Source organism: Salvelinus fontinalis, chromosome 38 (genome assembly GCF_029448725.1).
Source record: "Salvelinus fontinalis isolate EN_2023a chromosome 38, ASM2944872v1, whole genome shotgun sequence".
NCBI classification, from domain to species: domain Eukaryota; kingdom Metazoa; phylum Chordata; class Actinopteri; order Salmoniformes; family Salmonidae; genus Salvelinus; species Salvelinus fontinalis.
In genome coordinates this window covers 23,456,336-23,474,125 of record NC_074702.1, presented here as the reverse complement: position 1 = coordinate 23,474,125, position 17,790 = coordinate 23,456,336, and the positions used below count along the sequence as shown (strand labels likewise).

At 46.7% G+C, this 17,790-nt stretch overlaps 1 protein-coding gene across 1 annotated transcript in view; it reads right to left on the bottom strand.

Moving 5' to 3' along the window:
- LOC129837834 (high affinity nerve growth factor receptor-like) overlaps nt 1-17,790 on the bottom strand; it is a 41,000-nt gene that overhangs the window by 7,602 nt on the left and 15,608 nt on the right. The window contains exons 5-16 of the mRNA XM_055904297.1: nt 17,447-17,601; nt 17,060-17,202; nt 16,606-16,744; nt 5,697-6,029; nt 5,456-5,476; nt 5,142-5,200; nt 4,911-5,013; nt 3,651-3,803; nt 3,359-3,489; nt 3,071-3,243; nt 1,360-1,609; nt 956-1,114 (exon numbers count right to left, since the gene is read on the bottom strand). Coding sequence (XP_055760272.1) covers nt 956-1,114; nt 1,360-1,609; nt 3,071-3,243; nt 3,359-3,489; nt 3,651-3,803; nt 4,911-5,013; nt 5,142-5,200; nt 5,456-5,476; nt 5,697-6,029; nt 16,606-16,744; nt 17,060-17,202; nt 17,447-17,601 — 1,819 coding nt within the window. The remainder of the gene's footprint in view (nt 1-955; nt 1,115-1,359; nt 1,610-3,070; nt 3,244-3,358; nt 3,490-3,650; nt 3,804-4,910; nt 5,014-5,141; nt 5,201-5,455; nt 5,477-5,696; nt 6,030-16,605; nt 16,745-17,059; nt 17,203-17,446; nt 17,602-17,790) is intronic.

Here is a 17,790-nt window from a genome sequence, read left to right as displayed (position 1 = left end):
ATCCCATACCATAAATATGTTATCAGACTGTCATCTAATGAGTTTTTTTGTTGGTTAGGGGCTATAAATATCTTAGTTTAGCCGAATTGGTGATGGCTACTGGTGTTGGTGGACAAATAAAAGATGGTGGAATATGCTAATGTGTTTTTTAGGTAATAGATGTACATCTTTACATATTGTGTCTTCCCTGTAAAACATTTTAAAAATCGGAAATGTTGACTGGATTCATAAGATCTGTGTCTTTCATTAGCTGTATTGGACTTTAATGTGTGAAAGTTAAATATTTTAAAAAAATATTTTTTTTGAATTTCGCGGCACTGGTTTTTCAGTGGGGGGGGGGGGGGAGTGCCGCTAGCGCCACGCTGATCCTAGACAGGTTATATCTACTTAATTATCACTATGAATTTAGAAGGTTTTGATCACCAATACAAAGATGACACTTTCACAAAGAAAAAGGTCGGTGCTTATATTTGTCCTATTTCACGTGTGAATTGGAAATGTGTTTTTGCATATCCCACTCTTCCTGAGACACCATCAGAGAATAGGGTCACAGCCAGGATCTGCCACTATGAACAGCACCTGGAGAAATGAGTGTTGCTCAACGGCATATCAACAGATTCTTCACCTTGTCAGCTCAGGGATTCAAACCAGCACTCTTTCCGGAAAAGTGGGATACTTAGTCAGTTGTACAACTGAATGCATCTTCCGCATTTAACCCAACCCCTCTGAATCAGAGAGGTATGGGGGGCTGCCATAATTGACATCCATGCACCCAGGGAACTGTGGGTTAACTGCCTTGCCCAGGGGCAGAACAACATATTTTTACCTTGTCGGCTCAGGGATTTAATCCAGCAACCTTTCGGTTACTGGCCCAACACTCTAACTGGAACAATGCTCTAACCACTAGGCAATCTGCAACCCCACGTTGCTTCCTACCCAGTGCCCAGTTCCTTACCTCACTGTTGGAGAGCTGGTACCAGGGCTGTTTCCCATAGGTGAAGATCTCCCAGAGGACCACTCCAAAGCTCCAGATATCACTCTCCGTGGTGAACTTCCTGTACATGATGCTTTCCGGGGGCATCCAGCGAATAGGAAGCATCGTACGCCCACCCACCTGATAGGAGTTAGGTCAGTGGTCATTCAATTGTACATTTATAGAATTATAATTAATATGACAATGATTATGATCATCAGATGTACCATGCTACTTCATATGGGATAAGCCTATACATTGAAAATATCAATATGTATTTTTTGTACATAGAGTTGGATATACAATTTTGTGAAATATTACATGACATTGAAATGTTAGATGACAAATCCCCCCCTAAAAAAGTATTTCACTACTTCCACCTTTACCCTGTAGTAGTCTGTGCTGTAGATGTCCCGGGACATGCCGAAGTCTCCTATCTTGACCATCAGACCCTCTCCCATATCTCCCACCAGGCAGTTGCGTGTGGCCAGGTCCCGGTGCACAAAGTGAAGGGAGGCCAGGTAGACCATGCCTGAGGCGATCTGGGCGGCGATGTGCAGCATCTGGGGAAGAGTGAGCTGGCCCAGCGGGGGCATCTTCACCTCCGCCAGGATATGGGCGTCTGGACCGTGCGCTCTGGTGGACAGGAGGAGGAGAGGTCATGACCTTTAGAGTTTTACAGGCTTTTGGGTGAACGGCATGAGACATACTTTGGCTGACGTCAATAAGGACCCTTATTCACAGAGTCTCAGAGTAGTGTTAATATAGGATCATAAAGCCTTTTTGATCATAATGAATATATGGACCGGGAAACCTGATCCTGGATCAGCGCTCCTAATCTGAGACTTTGTGATTGGGCCCAGCTCTCCCAGATTAATTTCGGCTTCTGATTGGTGCTTCGACGCATGAACTTTTGCACCAACCTAGTGATGCAATATCAACATACAGTAACCAGATGGATGATTACTGCATGCAATCTGCAGATGGAGCATGTTGGACATATATGAGATCCTTTAAGTGTAATAGAGGCCGTCAGCTAGAGACCAAGCCATAACAAAACAACTTAACAAGATGGTTAATAGGAAACATAAGGCTTGTTATACGCCTTGCATTCATTTGGAATAATTTGATTACCCTTATTCTAGCCTTATTCTTCAAACGTTCCACAGTTTCTCTCAATATCACATCCACCCCACCCACTCTGACTTGTAGCTCACTCCCAATAAGCTCCTCGATGTGTCCATCAATCCTAATAGAAATGTGTCACATGCAGGAAGTTATCTATTCCATCACTATTAGTTTAACAGGCAGGTGGTAGGGTAGACGAGCAGCTGCCTCATAGGCCAAGAGACACACATCCATTCTGTCTGCTTGGAAATGTGATTTCCATCTATCCATGAATATGGATAGTGTGGGCTGTGTCTGTGTGCGCATCTAGTCTCCATTCCCAGTCTGGCCCCGAATGGACACCTGGCAGTGGCAGACATACTATGTCTGTTTCAATGGTGTCTCAGAGTACGTCCCAGGTGCAGCATGAGCGGTCATCCACAGTATCAATGTGGTGCTCTGTCTGAGTGCTCAGTGAACATCTCTCCTGCATCCATGCTGGAGCAGACTTGCCTTTAGAACTTCAGAGTGTAGACAGGCTACGATAAGTCCTGCGGTCGACGTGGACATCTTCAATTATATGATATCCGAAATGCATCTAAGATCACATATTCAGTCATCCCAGATCACAGAAATGATTTGGCACTCCCACAACTAAGTGTCCTTAACCACTGCAACACACTATCGGTCCATGTGGTCCACCCCAAGTGGGTTATTGTCTTGGGAACACAACACGGTAGTGCAGAGAGGACGATGGTTTCTGCAAGTGTGGCTTGGCATAGAAACAGTTGTTTTTGTGTGGCTCATCAAGGTAAATTAAGTGGCTTTGCTGAAGAGCTGTGGACACAACTACGCAGTGATGTCAGAACAAAACCCTCGGCTTCTAAATAGTTGCCATGCTGAAGCTAATGAATAAAGGTTAACAGGGAAGGTAGGCATGGAGGTTATCCCTCTGGGGTTGAAGTATGAGGTTCTGTTTCTTTTCCATACCTGAGGAAGCGGTTGAGGTCTCCATGTCTCATGTATTCAAACACCATCGCCAGTGGCTCGCCATCTGTACACACTCCATAGAAGCGAACAATGTTCTGGTGCTGGAGGACTGTGAGCAGCTCAGCCTCTCTCTGGAAGTCCTGCCGGGTCGACTCATTGGCATCCTTCAGAGTCTGACCACAGAGAAACACAGTCATGGGAGGATATGACATCGTCATGTTTAGGAGGTCTAAGCTTAATGTAATGCACCTCTGAAAGTGTGGCCATGGATGGAAGTCTCATGCATACCTTGATGGCCACCAGCATTTTGTCACTGTCCGGACTGAGGTTGGCACACTCTGCCAGGTAGACTTTGCCAAATGCCCCCTCACCCAGTTCCCACTTCAGAACTATGTCCTGTCTTTTAATGTGCTGCACACCTGTACATACACAGAGAAAGGCTTTCAACATTGGGCCTTATAAAACAGTGTAGGATTAACAACTTTATCTAGGGAAAAACATGGTAGATACAGTATATTAAATGCAATCATAATGAAGTTAGCACATATCCACTCCCTAGTTGTATTCCGATTACACTCACACATGTCTTTGTCTTTGAAAATGCCACAGAAGTACTGGGGGTTCTCCACAACGCTGGACATCCCAGAGTCGTCAGAGGAAGGAGGGCTGGCCCCAAAGTTCATGAAACGCAGTGACACAGCAAGATCATCCTCTGTTCCCAAGACAGATGAACCTGGAGAGAGAGAGAGAGAGAGAGAGAGAGAGAGAGAGAGAGAGAGAGAGAGAGAGAGAGAGAGAGAGAGAGAGAGAGAGAGAGCGAGAGAGAGAGAGAGACGAGAGAGAGAGAGAGAGAGAGAGAGAGAGAGAGAGAGAGAGAGAGAGAGAGAGAGAGAGAGAGAGAGAGAGAGAGAGGAGAGAGAAGGAGAGAGAGAGAGAGAGAGAGAGAGAGAGAGAGAGAGAGAGAGAGAGAGTGAGAGAGAGAGAGAGAGAGAGAGGAGAGAGAGAGAGAGAGAGAGAGAGAGAGAGAGAGAGAGAGGAAAGTGGACGTCAGAGCAGTAAGCAACTACTGTATTTTCTGCACACAGTATTAACAATTGAAAAACCCACTCAACGAGAAAACCACAGAACCCCCAGAGCCCCTGATAGAAAATGGTGGATGGCAGCAAGCGAGGGGAAACGAGTTGGCCAGGAGGGGGGCCCACTTAGGCAATCAGGCCCACTTAGGCACTTTCTGGGGGGGTCCGAGAGGACCTATCATGCCTAGCTGGCCTCCATCAGTCTTCTTTAATGGCCAACGCTGCAGCTAGGGGCTCCTGACGCCGTTCACTGCTGTAATTAAGGCACTCTAACCGAGCTGTTGGGCTGACAGTGTGCAAAGTTACAGCCTGGCGGAAACCTTATATTGCCTGGCCTCATGTGAATCACTTTCAGAGAGGAATACAATGCTTGCTGCGGAACTATTGGCAATTCCAAAGTGATAATGAAAAAAATGAGTTGGCATTGTCGCTGGCTTTTGCTTGTTTCAGTTTGGAATGGATATGCTTTTTCAGAGAAGTCTTTACCTTTGGCAAAGTGTCATTTTCTCCTGGGGTTGTCTCTTACTGAATGCTCCAGACAGGGACATGTCAGAATTTAGTCTCAACCCTTCACTTTCTAACAATTGAGGAGTTTTGAGAACAGCAAACCCATCTCAGGTTGTTTCATAGCTGTCTTCTATGAAAACCCAGGTAACGTATTGCTTACTATTACCCCTCTGAGTATAGGAGATTATACTTTGTGCAAAATAACAGACACTACTGTGGTATTTGAAACACAATGCATAATAGAGTGTGTCACTTACGGTGAATACCAAACTTGGACTGCTGGCCACACTTGTTGATGACCAGTACCATAATGAGGAGGAAGGTGCAAGCAAACACAGCCAGACCCACTGCCACCGACACCTGCACAGAAACATAATTAGCATCAACATAGCCTAGCATAGCATAACATAACATTTGCTAAAACATTAGCTCTCCATAGTGTATGTTATATTATTACTATGTTTCAGACCCATTGAATGGCGTCTCACCCCAAACACTCTGCTCTCCAGGTTCTCAGTGACATCCTCATTAGATTTGTTGGTGGGAACTGGAGGGAGCAGAAAAGGAATCATTAATGATGGATCGTTACTCACAAATCACCGTGATAACCACACATAAAGTATGCAAGACACTGACACACAGTGTATTAAAAAAAAGTGGAGTATATGAAAGCAAAATCCTGGGTAATTTGCACTCAACTACTCGTGATAACTATTTTTTGTTCTCGCTAGGTACAGTTTAGGAAGTTTATCTGTTTCTACCAGGTAATAATCGCTGTCAAAATAACGTTCAAGAGGCTTACGTGGATCACTTTCTTCAAGGACTGGCATGAAGAAAAAGAGGAGAGGATGACAAATTTAGACTAAGTATATAGTACATACTGTACATGCAAACACATGAGACTGTATCTAATATAACACAAGTTGGTGAATGGTGAGGGTCAGTATCATAGAGATCCTATTAAATTACTATTATAATTATAATAATTATAATTATAATAATTGTAATTCCTAATTCTATGACCTTAAATTTCAGACAATCACCTGGGATGATGCCCTCAGGATCAAAGGGGTCAAAGGGGTTGTCCATGAACTTTCCCGTGGCCGTGGCTTGGTCCACGCCCAGTCTGTTCTCCACAATGATGGTGTAGAGGCCGTTGTTCAGGTGGGTGGGCTTGTTGAGAAATAGACAACCGTGCTTCACAGAGCCGTCGTCCGAGTCGGGAATGAACTGTGTGTAGGTGTAACGGCCCTCGGTCAGGTTGGAGCCATTGAAAAGCCAGCGGATGGTTGGTTCAGGGTTCCCGTCCACCTTAAAGGGGAAACACCAGTGGTGCTGTTGCTCGGCGTTGTGCAGGAATATGATTTTGGCTGGAACTGGATGGATGACACGAGATGTGGTCCGTTAGGATGTGTGAATGGGTAAAAGGAGACAAGGTGAAACAAAGGCTATTTCTGAATTCAGAACATTGGTCAACCTACTACACAGTGAGCAATACGCTCAAATTATTTTGCAATAAATGTGTGTAAATTATTGAACATGATATTAGAATGAGATCACATTTAGCTGAAATAATTATACACAAAGCTATAACCCCAGTTATCTACACATAAATGATTTATTTGTGCTGAATTGTCAGTTTACCACATCCAACCTGTTTCAGACATAAAGTCATGGGTTGGTCAATAGAAGGTACAGCCTCATCCAAGTGACCTATAGGTTCCTCCTATGCGTTTCCATGAATCGATGTTCTCCATCTACACTGTCAACCTGTTGACCTGGTATGAATAATGAATCCAGGTTTTGTTAGGGCCCCTAACCACAAGAGCTACCTGGAAGCACAGAGCTGACAAGAAGCTACAGGAAATGGCTTCTTTAGATCGAAGACTATGCTGATGCAGAGACCCCTCACTCTAACAATTTCCACCGACCATTCCACTGCTTTTAACCTATGACCCTACTGCAGAAAATGCTGTGCTAAGGGGATACCGAGGCATTTGTCTCTTTCCTCTAGATTATCTCTGAAAAGGGATGCTAAAGACAGTCACGGACGACGGCAAAAATTTGCACACTCAGCACAATTACCACAACCAATCAGGTTTGATTTAATGTCATCAATTTCTCTATAGTGGGTTAGAAAAGAGCACAATATGAGTTTTGTTGAACTCAACTGTCTGAAATGAAAGACTAAATTATAGTTAACCGTTCAACGTTTTCTTCGTAGATCAGATTTGTTTGATTGATTCTTGCTATCGATTTCTAGGGTGTAGTCTATATTTTCTTTGTCACGCCCTGGCCTTAGTATTCTTTGTTTTCTTTATTATTTTAGTTAGGTCAGGGTGTGACATGGGGAATGTTTGTGTTTTGTTGGTTTTGGGTGTTTCTATGGTAAAGGGGTTGTTGGGTGTAGTATATGGGTTTGTGTTGAGTACATGTGTCTAGCGTTGTCTATGTATGTTTAGTTGTCTAGGAGAGTCTATGGTTACCGGAATGAGTTCCCAATTAGAGACAGCTGATTTCGGTTGTCTCTGATTGGGAGCCTTATTTAGGGTAGCCATAGGCTTTCATTTGTTGTGAGTAGTTGTCTATGTGATACGTTTGTAGCCAGTGTGTGCACATCGTTATTTAGCTTCACGATCGTTTTCTTGTTTTGTTTATTTCGTAAGTGTGTTTGTTTCGTTTGCCTTCTTCATCAAATAAAAAAAGGAGATGGCTTATTTTCCTAAAGCTGCGTTTTGGTCCGTCAATCCTCCACACGATCGTGACAGAACTACTCACCAATACAGGACCAAGCGGCATGGAAAGCGGCAACAGGACCCACCTACACAGGATTCGTGGACATGGGAGGAGATACTGGATGGTAAGGGGCCGTGGGCACAACCGGGAGAATATCGCCTTCCTCGTGAAGAGCTGGAGGCAGCTAAAGCCGAGAGGAGGCGATATGAGGAGGCAGCACGGAGACAAGGCTGGAAGCCCGTGAGTACAACCCAAAAATTTCTTGGGGGGGGCCTTAAAGGGAGTGTGGCGAAGTCAGGTAGGAAACCTGCGCCTACTCCCTGTACTTACCGTGGAGAGCGAGAGTACGGGCAGACACCGTGTTATGCAGTAGAGCGCACGGTGTCTCCTGTACGCGTGCATAGCCCGGTTCGGTACATTTCAGCTCCACGTATCGGCCGGGCTAGACTGAGCGTTGAGCCGTATGTCATGAAGCCGGCCCAACGCATCTGGTCACCAGTGCGTCTCCTCGGGCCGGCGTACATGGCACCAGCCTTACGCATGGTGTCCCCGGTTCGCCTACATAGGCCGGTGCGGGTTATTCCACCTCCCCGTACTGGTCAGGCGACGGGGAGCATACAACCAGGTAAGGTTGGGCAGGCTCGGCGCTCAAGGGAGCCAGTACGCCTGCACGGTCCGGTATTTCCGGCGCCACCTCCCCGCCTCAACCCAGTACTACCAGTGCCTCCTCCACGCACTAGCCATATGGTGCGTGTCTCCAGCCCTTTACCACCAGTGCCTAAACCACGCACCAAGCCTCCTGTGTGTCCCCAGAGTCCTGTGCGTCCTGTTGCTGCTCCCCGCACTAGCCCTGAGATGCGTGTCCCCAGCCCGGTGCCACCAGTCCCGGCACCACGCACCAGGCCTACAGTGCGCCTCAGCCGGCAGGAGTCTGCCGTCTGCACAGCGATGCCTGAACTGCCCGTCTGCCAAGCGCCATCTGAGCCATCCGTCTCCCCAGCGCCATCTGAGCCATCCGTCTCCCCAGCGCCATCTGAGCCATCCGTCTCCCCAGCGCCGTCTGAGCCATCCGTCTGCCATGAGCCTGCAAAGCCGCCCGTCTGCCATGAGCTTGCAAAGCCGCCCGTCTGCCATGAGCCTACAGAGCCGTCCGCCAGACAGGAGCCGCTAGAGTCGCCCGCCAGACAGGAGCCGCTAGAGTCGCCCGCCAGACAGGATCTGCCAGAGTCGCCCGCCAGACAGGATCTGCCAGAGTCGCCCGCCAGACAGGATCTGCCAGAGTCGCCCGCCAGACAGGATCTGCCAGAGTCGCCCGCCAGACAGGATCTGCCAGAGTCGCCCGCCAGACAGGATCTGCCAGAGTCGCCCGCCAGACAGGATCTGCCAGAGTCGCCCGCCAGACAGGATCTGCCAGAGTCGCCCGCCAGACAGGATCTGCCAGAGTCGCCCGCCAGACAGGATCTGCCAGAGTCGCCCGCCAGACAGGATCTGCCAGAGTCGCCCGCCAGACAGGATCTGCCAGAGTCGCCCGCCAGACAGGATCTGCCAGAGTCGCCCGCCAGACAGGATCTGCCAGAGTCGCCCGCCAGACAGGATCTGCCAGAGTCGCCCGCCAGACAGGATCTGCCAGAGTCGCCCGCCAGACAGGATCTGCCAGAGTCGCCCGCCAGACAGGATCTGCCAGAGTCGCCCGCCAGACAGGATCTGCCAGAGTCGCCCGCCAGACAGGATCTGCCAGAGTCGCCCGCCAGACAGGATCTGCCAGAGTCGCCCGCCAGACAGGATCTGCCAGAGTCGCCCGCCAGACAGGATCTGCCAGAGTCGCCCGCCAGACAGGATCTGCCAGAGTCGCCCGCCAGACAGGATCTGCCAGAGTCGCCCGCCAGACAGGATCTGCCAGAGTCGCCCGCCAGACAGGATCTGCCAGAGTCGCCCGCCAGACAGGATCTGCCAGAGCCGCCCGCCAGACAGGATCTGCCAGAGCCGCCCGCCAGACAGGATCTGCCAGAGCCGCCCGCCAGACAGGATCTGCCAGAGCCGCCCGCCAGACAGGATCTGCCAGAGCCGCCCGCCAGACAGGATCTGCCAGAGCCGCCAACCAGACAGGATCTGCCAGAGCCGCCAACCAGACAGGATCTGCCAGAGCCGCCAACCAGACAGGATCTGCCAGAGCCGCCAACCAGACAGGATCTGCCAGAGCCGCCAACCAGACAGGATCTGCCAGAGCCGCCAACCAGACAGGATCTGCCAGAGCCGCCACCCAGACAGGATCTGCCAGAGCTGTCAGCTAGCCATGAGCAGCCAGATCCGTCAGCCAGCCATGAGCAGCCAGATCCGTCAGCCAGCCATGAGCAGCCAGAGCTGTCAGCTAGCCATGAGCAGCCAGATCCGTCAGCTAGCCATGAGCAGCCAGATCCGTCAGCCAGCCATGAGCAGCCAGATCCGTCAGCCAGCCATGAGCAGCCAGATCCGTCAGTCAGCCATGAGCAGCCAGATCCGTCAGCTAGCCATGAGCAGCCAGATCCGTCAGCTAGCCATGAGCAGCCAGATCCGTCAGCTAGCCATGAGCAGCCAGATCCGTCAGCCAGCCATGAGCAGCCAGATCCGTCAGCCAGCCATGAGCAGCCAGATCCGTCAGCCAGCCATGAGCAGCCAGATCCGTCAGCTAGCCATGAGCAGCCAGATCCGTCAGCCAGCCATGAGCAGCCAGATCCGTCAGCTAGCCATGAGCAGCCAGATCCGTCAGCCAGCCATGAGCAGCCAGATCCGTCAGCCAGCCATGAGCAGCCAGATCCGTCAGCTAGCCATGAGCAGCCAGATCCGTCAGCCAGCCATGGGCCGTCCCTCAGTCCGGAGCTGCAGTCCCTCAGTTCGGAGCTGCCCCTGACCCTGGTACTGCCCCTTACCCTGGTACTGCCCCTTAGTCCGGAGCTGCCCCTTAGTCCGGAACTGCCCCTTAATGCAGTGGGGTTAATGTGGAGGGGGGTCTTTTGGAGGAAGCTAAGGAGGCGGTTAGGGACTGTGGTGACGTGGGGACCACGACCAGAGCCGGAGCCGCCACCGTGGATGGAAGCCCACCCAGACCCTCCCCTAGACTGGTTAATGGTGCGCCCGGAGTTCGCACCTTAAGGGGGGGGGGTTATGTCACGCCCTGGCCTTAGTATTCTTTGTTTTCTTTATTATTTTAGTTAGGTCAGGGTGTGACATGGGGAATGTTTGTGTTTTGTTGGTTTTGGGTGTTTCTATGGTAAAGGGGTTGTTGGGTGTAGTATATGGGTTTGTGTTGAGTACATGTGTCTAGCGTTGTCTATGTATGTTTAGTTGTCTAGGAGAGTCTATGGTTACCGGAATGAGTTCCCAATTAGAGACAGCTGATTTCGGTTGTCTCTGATTGGGAGCCTTATTTAGGGTAGCCATAGGCTTTCATTTGTTGTGAGTAGTTGTCTATGTGATACGTTTGTAGCCAGTGTGTGCACATCGTTATTTAGCTTCACGATCGTTTTCTTGTTTTGTTTATTTCGTAAGTGTGTTTGTTTCGTTTGCCTTCTTCATCAAATAAAAAAAGGAGATGGCTTATTTTCCTAAAGCTGCGTTTTGGTCCGTCAATCCTCCACACGATCGTGACATTCTTTTTGAAAAACCTTTTCCCAAACAAGTTTATTTTATATATATTACTGAATGGATGCTGCCTCTGCAGCACCAATCGCTTGAATCCCAGGAAGTGGTCAGACCAGCCACTCAGCAGAGCAGAGCCCTGGCTGTAAACAACCTGCTGATTGGGGAGCTAATTAAGGGTAATTAAAGGCTAGCGGTTAATGAGTGTCCATCCACCAGGGGGACTGATGTTGATAGATTAGCCGCGCTAACGCACTTACAGGCTGCCAATCACTCCGGACGAATACTGTGTTCCGGAGTGGGAGGGAGAAGTCCATTAGCCGGGGCTCTTATCGAATCTTACCACGCTTATCAGCCCATTTTCCTCCCGACATTCATTAACTGTCCCTCGATGCTCATGCATTTGGCTGCAACTCTTTTTGGGATTTATTTCCCAATGAGTGTCACTGAGTTGGTGAAATGATATTGTTTGGCCAATATTTTCTGTAATGTATTGCTAATGCATTGACGGACTCTCTTCTGTGGGACCACAGTTTGCTGCAATTCAGATATTTTTCAGTAGAAAAGCTGGGCTAAGGCAAAACCACAGTCTCTGACAGTATAATGTCTGTTTTGTTCTGTCATCTGTTTGAGGTCTTTGTCCGTGTATGGTTGATAAATGAGTAAAATGGGACAATAAATATAATGCATAACTAATGTAACGTTACAGTGATGTATTACTAATGCAGTGGCTATCCATCATTCAGGGCAGGTACATATACAGTACCAGTCAAAAGTTTGGACATACAAATACAGTACCAAAAGTTTGGACACACCTACTCATTCAAGGGTTTTCCTTTATTTTGACTATTTTCTACATTGTAGAATAATAGTGAAGACACCAAAACTATGAAATAACACATATGGAATCATGTAATAACCAAAAAAGTGTTAAACAAATATACAAAATACATTTTAGATTTGAGATTCTTTAAAGTAGCCACCATTTTCTTGGATGACAGCTTTGCACACTCTTGGCATTCTCTCAACCAGCTTCACCTGGAATGCTTTCCCAACAGTCTTGAAGGAATTCCCATATATGCTGAGCAGTTGTTGGCTGCTTTTCCTTCACTCTGCGGTCCAACTCATCCCAAACCATCTCAATTGGGTTGAGGTCGGGTGATTGTGGAGGCCAGGTCATCTGATGCAGAACTCCATCCCTCTCCTTGGTCAAATAGCCCTTACACAGCCTGGAGGTGTGTTGGATCATTGTCCTGTTGAAAAATAAGTAATAGTCTCACTAAGTGCAAAGCAAATGGGAAGGTGTATCACTGCAGAATGGTGTGGTAGCCATGCTGGTTAAGTGTGCCTTGAATTATAAGTAAATCAAAGACAGTGTCATCAGCAAAGCACCCCCACACCATTACACCTCCTCCTCCGTGCTTCAAGGTGGGAACCACACAAGGAGATCATCTGTTCACCTACTCTGCGTCTCACAAAGACAGGTTGGAACCAGAAATCTCAAATTTGGACAGATTTCCACCAGTCTATTGTCCATTGCTCGTGTTTCTTGGCCAATGCAAGTCTCTTCTTCTTATTGGTGTCCTTTAGTAGTGGTTGCTTTGCAGCAATTTGACCATGAAGGCCTGATTCACACAGTCTCCTCTGAACAGTTGATGTTGAGATGTGTCTGTTACTTGAGCTCTGTGAAGCATTTATTTGGGCTGCAATTTCTGAGGTTGGTAACTGAAATTATCATCTGCAGCAGAGGTCTTCCTTTCCTGTGGCGGTCCTCATGAGAGCCAGTTTCATCATTGCGCTTGATGGTTTATGCGACTGCACTTGAAGAAACTTTAAAAGTTCTTGAAATGTTCCGTATTGACTGACATTCATGTCTTAAAGTAATGATGGACTGTTGTTTCTCTTTGCTTATTTGAGCTGTTCTTGCCATAATATGGACTTGGTCTTTTAGCACACAGGGCTATCTTCTGTATACCACCCATTGGCTCAAACGCACATTTGTGGCCTGCTGGAGGTCATTTTGCAGGGCTCTGGCAGTGCTACTCCTAGCACAAATGCAGAGGTAGCGGTCCTGCTGCTGGGTTGTTGCCCTCCTACGGCCTCCTCCACGTCTCCTGATGTACTGGCCTGTCTCCTGGTAGCGCCTCCATGCTCTGGACACTACGCTGACAGACACAGCAAACCTTCTTGCCACAGCTCGCATTGATGTGCCATCCTGGATGAGCTGCACAACCTGAGCCACTTGTGTGGGTTGTAGACTCCGTCTCATGCTACCACTAGAGTGAGAGCACCGCCAGCATTCAAAAGTGACCAAAACATCAGCCAGGAAGCATAGGAACTGGGAAGTGGTCTGTGGTCACCACCTGCAGAATCACTCCTTTATTGGGGGTGTCTTGCTAATTGCCTATAATTTCCACCTTTTGTCTATTCCATTTGCACAACAGCATGTGAAATTTATTGTCAATCAGTGTTGCTTCCTAAGTGGACAGTTTGATTTCACAGAAGTGTGATTGACTTGGAGTTACATTGTGTTGTTTAAGTGTTCCCTTTATTTTTTTGAGCAGTGTATATATATATATATTTATACAGTGCATTCAGAAACCCCTTTACTTTTTCCACATTTTGTTATGTTACAGCCTTATTGTAAAATGTATTAAATTAATGTTTTTCCTCATCAATCTACACGCAATACACCATAATGACAAAACCAAAATTGGTTTTTAGAAAAACAGAAATACCTTATTTAGATAAGTATTCAGACCCTTTGCTATGAGTCTCGAAATTTAGCTCAGGTGCATCCTGTTTCCATTGATCATCCTTGAGGTGTTTCTACAACTTGATTGGAGTCCACCTGTGGTAAATTAAATTGATTGGACATAATTTAGAAAGGCACACACCTGTATATATAAGGTCCCACAGTTGACAGTGCATGTCAGAGCAAAAGCAAGGCCATGAGGTCAAAGGAATTGTTCTTAGAGGTCCAAGACAGGATTTTGTCGAGGAACAGATCTGGGAAGGAGTACCAAAAACATTTCTGCAGCATTGAAGGTCCACAAGAACACAGTGGCATCCATCATTCTTAAATGGAAGAAGTTTGGAACCTCCAAGACTCTTCCTAGAGCTGTCCGCCCGGCCAAACTGAGCAATCAGTGGAGAAGGGCCTTGGTTAGGGAGGTGACCAAAAACCTGATGATCACTCTGACATAGCTCCAGAGTTCCTCTGTGGAGATGGGAGAACCTTCCAGAAGGACAACCATCTCTGCAGCACTCCACCAATCAGGCCTTTATGGTAGAGTGGCCAGATGAAAGTCACTCCTCAGTAGAATGCAGGACAGCCCGCATGGAGTTTGCCAGGAGGCACCAAAAGGACTCTGACCATGAGAAACAAGATTCTCTAGTCTGATGTTACCAAGATTGAACTCTTTGGCTTGAATTCCAAGTGTCACGTCTGGAGGAAACCTGGCACCATCCCTACGGTGAAGCATGGTGGTGGCAGCATCATGCTGTGGGGATGTTTTTCAGCGGCAGTGACTGGGAGACTAGTCAGGATCGAGGGAAAGATGAACGGAGCAAAGTACAGAAAGCCTGTTCCAGAGCGCTCAGGACTTCAGAATGGGGAAAAGGTTCACCTTCCAACAGGACAACGACCCTAAGCACACAGCCAAGACAATGTAGGAGTGGCTTCGGGACAAGTCTCGGAATGTCCTTGAGTGACCCAGCCAGAGCCCAGACTTGAACCCGATCAAATATCTCTGGAGACCTGAAAAAAGCTGTGCAGCGACACTACCCATCCAACCTGACAGAGCTTGAGAAGATCTGCAGAGAAGAATGGGAGACACTCCCCAAATACAGGGGTGTCACGATTGTAGCGTCATACCCAAGAAGACCTGAGGCTGTAATCGCTGCCAAATGTGCTTCAACAATGTACTGAGTAAAGGGTCTGAATACTTATGTAAATGTGATATTTCAGGTATTTTCTTTTTATAAATGTGCAAAAATGTAAAACCGTTTTTGCTCTGTCATTATGGGGTATTATGCGGAGGTAGGTAGCCTAGTGGTTAGAGCGTTGGGCCAGTATCCGAACGCTTGCTAGATTGAATCCCTGAGCTGACAAGGTAAGAATCTGTCGTTCTACCTCTGAAAAAGGCAGTTAACCCACTGTTCCTAGGCCGTCATTATAATAATTTGTTCTTAACTGACTTGCCTAGTTAAATAAAGGTTAAGTAAATAAATAAAATATGTGTAGATTGATGAGTATAGTCAATTTTAGACTAAGGCTGAAACCTAACAAAATGTGGAAAAGGTAAAGGTGTCTGAATACTTTTCGAATGCACTGTATATATTTATATATGCCCCGTTTATGTATCCTACTGTTCTGAGTTGTTGTACAGAGAGAATACTCTAATAACTACCCATTTTCTGAATCGCTGTACATTTCAAAAGTGCTGAACAAATAGTTATATTGACAACGTCCGTCTTAGCTGGCTTGTTAATGTCTTAATCGGAATTATGGATTGCCTCTTATCCGCTCGTCGTTCCCTCATGCCATAGTTTGTACATCTCAATTGTCAGTAGAAACCACATTAGTTTAAGCAAGTCAGTCATAACAGCTATGAGGCTGAATTAATTGTTTTGCTGCCAGACAAGGCTCTGTGTAATGGTAGTCTTGTGGTGAATGAGCGGACCAAGGCGCAGCGGGTTGTGAATACATAATGAAAATGTATTAACAGACCGATGAAACACGAAAACTCTTTGACAAACTACAAAACAAATAAACGACGTAGACTGACCTAAACATGAGAACTTACAAATACACGAAGAACGCACGAACAGGTACAGACTACAAACAAACGCTACAGTCCCGTGTGGTACGAACATACATACAGACACGGAAGACAATCACCCACAAACAAACAGTGTGAACAACCTACCTTAATATGGTTCTCAATCAGAGGAAACGTAAAACACCTGTCCCTGATTGAGAACCATATCAGGCTAATAGACAATGAACCTAAACATAGAAACACATAACATAGAATGCCCACCCCAACTCACGCCCTGACCATACTAAACAAATACAAAAACAAGGAAAACAGGTCAGGAACGTGACACCTGCTGATATCCAGGTGTAGTGGGGTAAGGATTCACTCCATTGCGCTGAAAATAAAATTCTGCTGTTTGGACAGAAGACAGTTTGTTGGTACCGTTTGTCCCCGTTATAGTGAAAGTAATGTATTGTTTACTGTTGTGTTGTGTAGTGGCTTTGCTGGTATGCTTAAAAAAAAAAAATTGCTCTGCCAAGATTTACATGCTAAAATTGCCACTGTACTAATGTATTATTGAGTGACAACTGATAATAATAATAAAAACGAAAGACATGTGGCATGTTAAGGCAAAGTGACAAGGTGGGCTTATTTTTTGCCACAATTATTAATACTAAGTATTTCATTCTAGGGAAATCTCTGGCTATACACATTGCAGCGAGAGGAAAATTGACACAATTTTTCTCTACCTCTCCTGCTTTCATTGCAGTATGACAGCTCTCACTGAGTCTTTCAGCTTTCAACACCCTGACAGCTTTAATAGTTCATTGGCACTTACATTCAATGTCCAACGTCACTTTCTCTTCGCCAGGCCCGGCCCGGTTCTCTGCCTCACAGGTCAAGTTGTGCAGGTTGTCTTCTGAGGACATATTCCACAGCTGCAGCTCCAGCTCCAAAGTGGATCCCCAGAACCTCTCCTGCAGATGGAACAAAACACAGAGGACAACAGGGGTTTACAACAATCATGGAGACATCTGAGATGCAAGCAGAGTCTGAAGGATTATGACAATGTACACAATAAGGAATCCTAAATACACCATAATACTATTTTATTTTTAGTTCAGAATATTTCCTTCAAATGTGACCCTGATCATGTTACTAGAGTTTGTCTTTTGACAGATGTTAGGCATATTAAGGGGAACAAAAAGTGCATTGTGCAATATCTCTGAAAAAACACTGATCTAGCTGGTTTTCCCTAATCAGTATGTCCATGTGACATCATCATTCAGTACCTGTACAGTATAGCGAGACAGCAGTTTATTAGTGCGCCACCTCACTACAGGCATGGGCACTCCTGTCACCTGACACACAAATGTCAGGTTGCCCCCCTCCTGGACCTTGGTGTTGGCATGGACAATGGCGACATCCGGTACAGCTGCAAAACAATGGACCAAGAATGGGTTAGAAAATCTATGGTCTGGACTGGGGTACTAAATGTCGATAATGGCGTTTAATAGTAATCCAATCAGCAATGCCACTAATGCAATAAAGTTTAATAAAGCCTTGTCAGACTACTTCTACAATGGTTGAACTATACGTGTATATGCTATTCATGCATATATTACTAAACTTTTTTTTTAAATCTCTGAACTGAGTAAAAATTTAGCAATTCAACTCACTGCAATTCTCCATCACTAAGGAGTCCAACCTTCGGGCATGGCCATTGGAGAGGCAATGTAGCGGTTGGTTGTCAAGGTCACTGTGGTCGTTAAGCTGCCATTGCTGCAGCCAATGGATATCACAGGAGCACTCAAGGGGGTTGTCCCTCAAAACCCTGAAAAGGAACACAGAGAAAATCGGTCTGTTAAGTCCGAAAGTTCTCTCTCAATCGTGTAACCTTCTTCTTCTTTCTATAGGACTATACAAAGTATTCAAGGTCGTTATTATCAAAGACGCACACTACAAATAGAACATTCTAGAATTTAAGAAAAAGGGGAGTGAATAGAGAGTAAAAACTCAACAT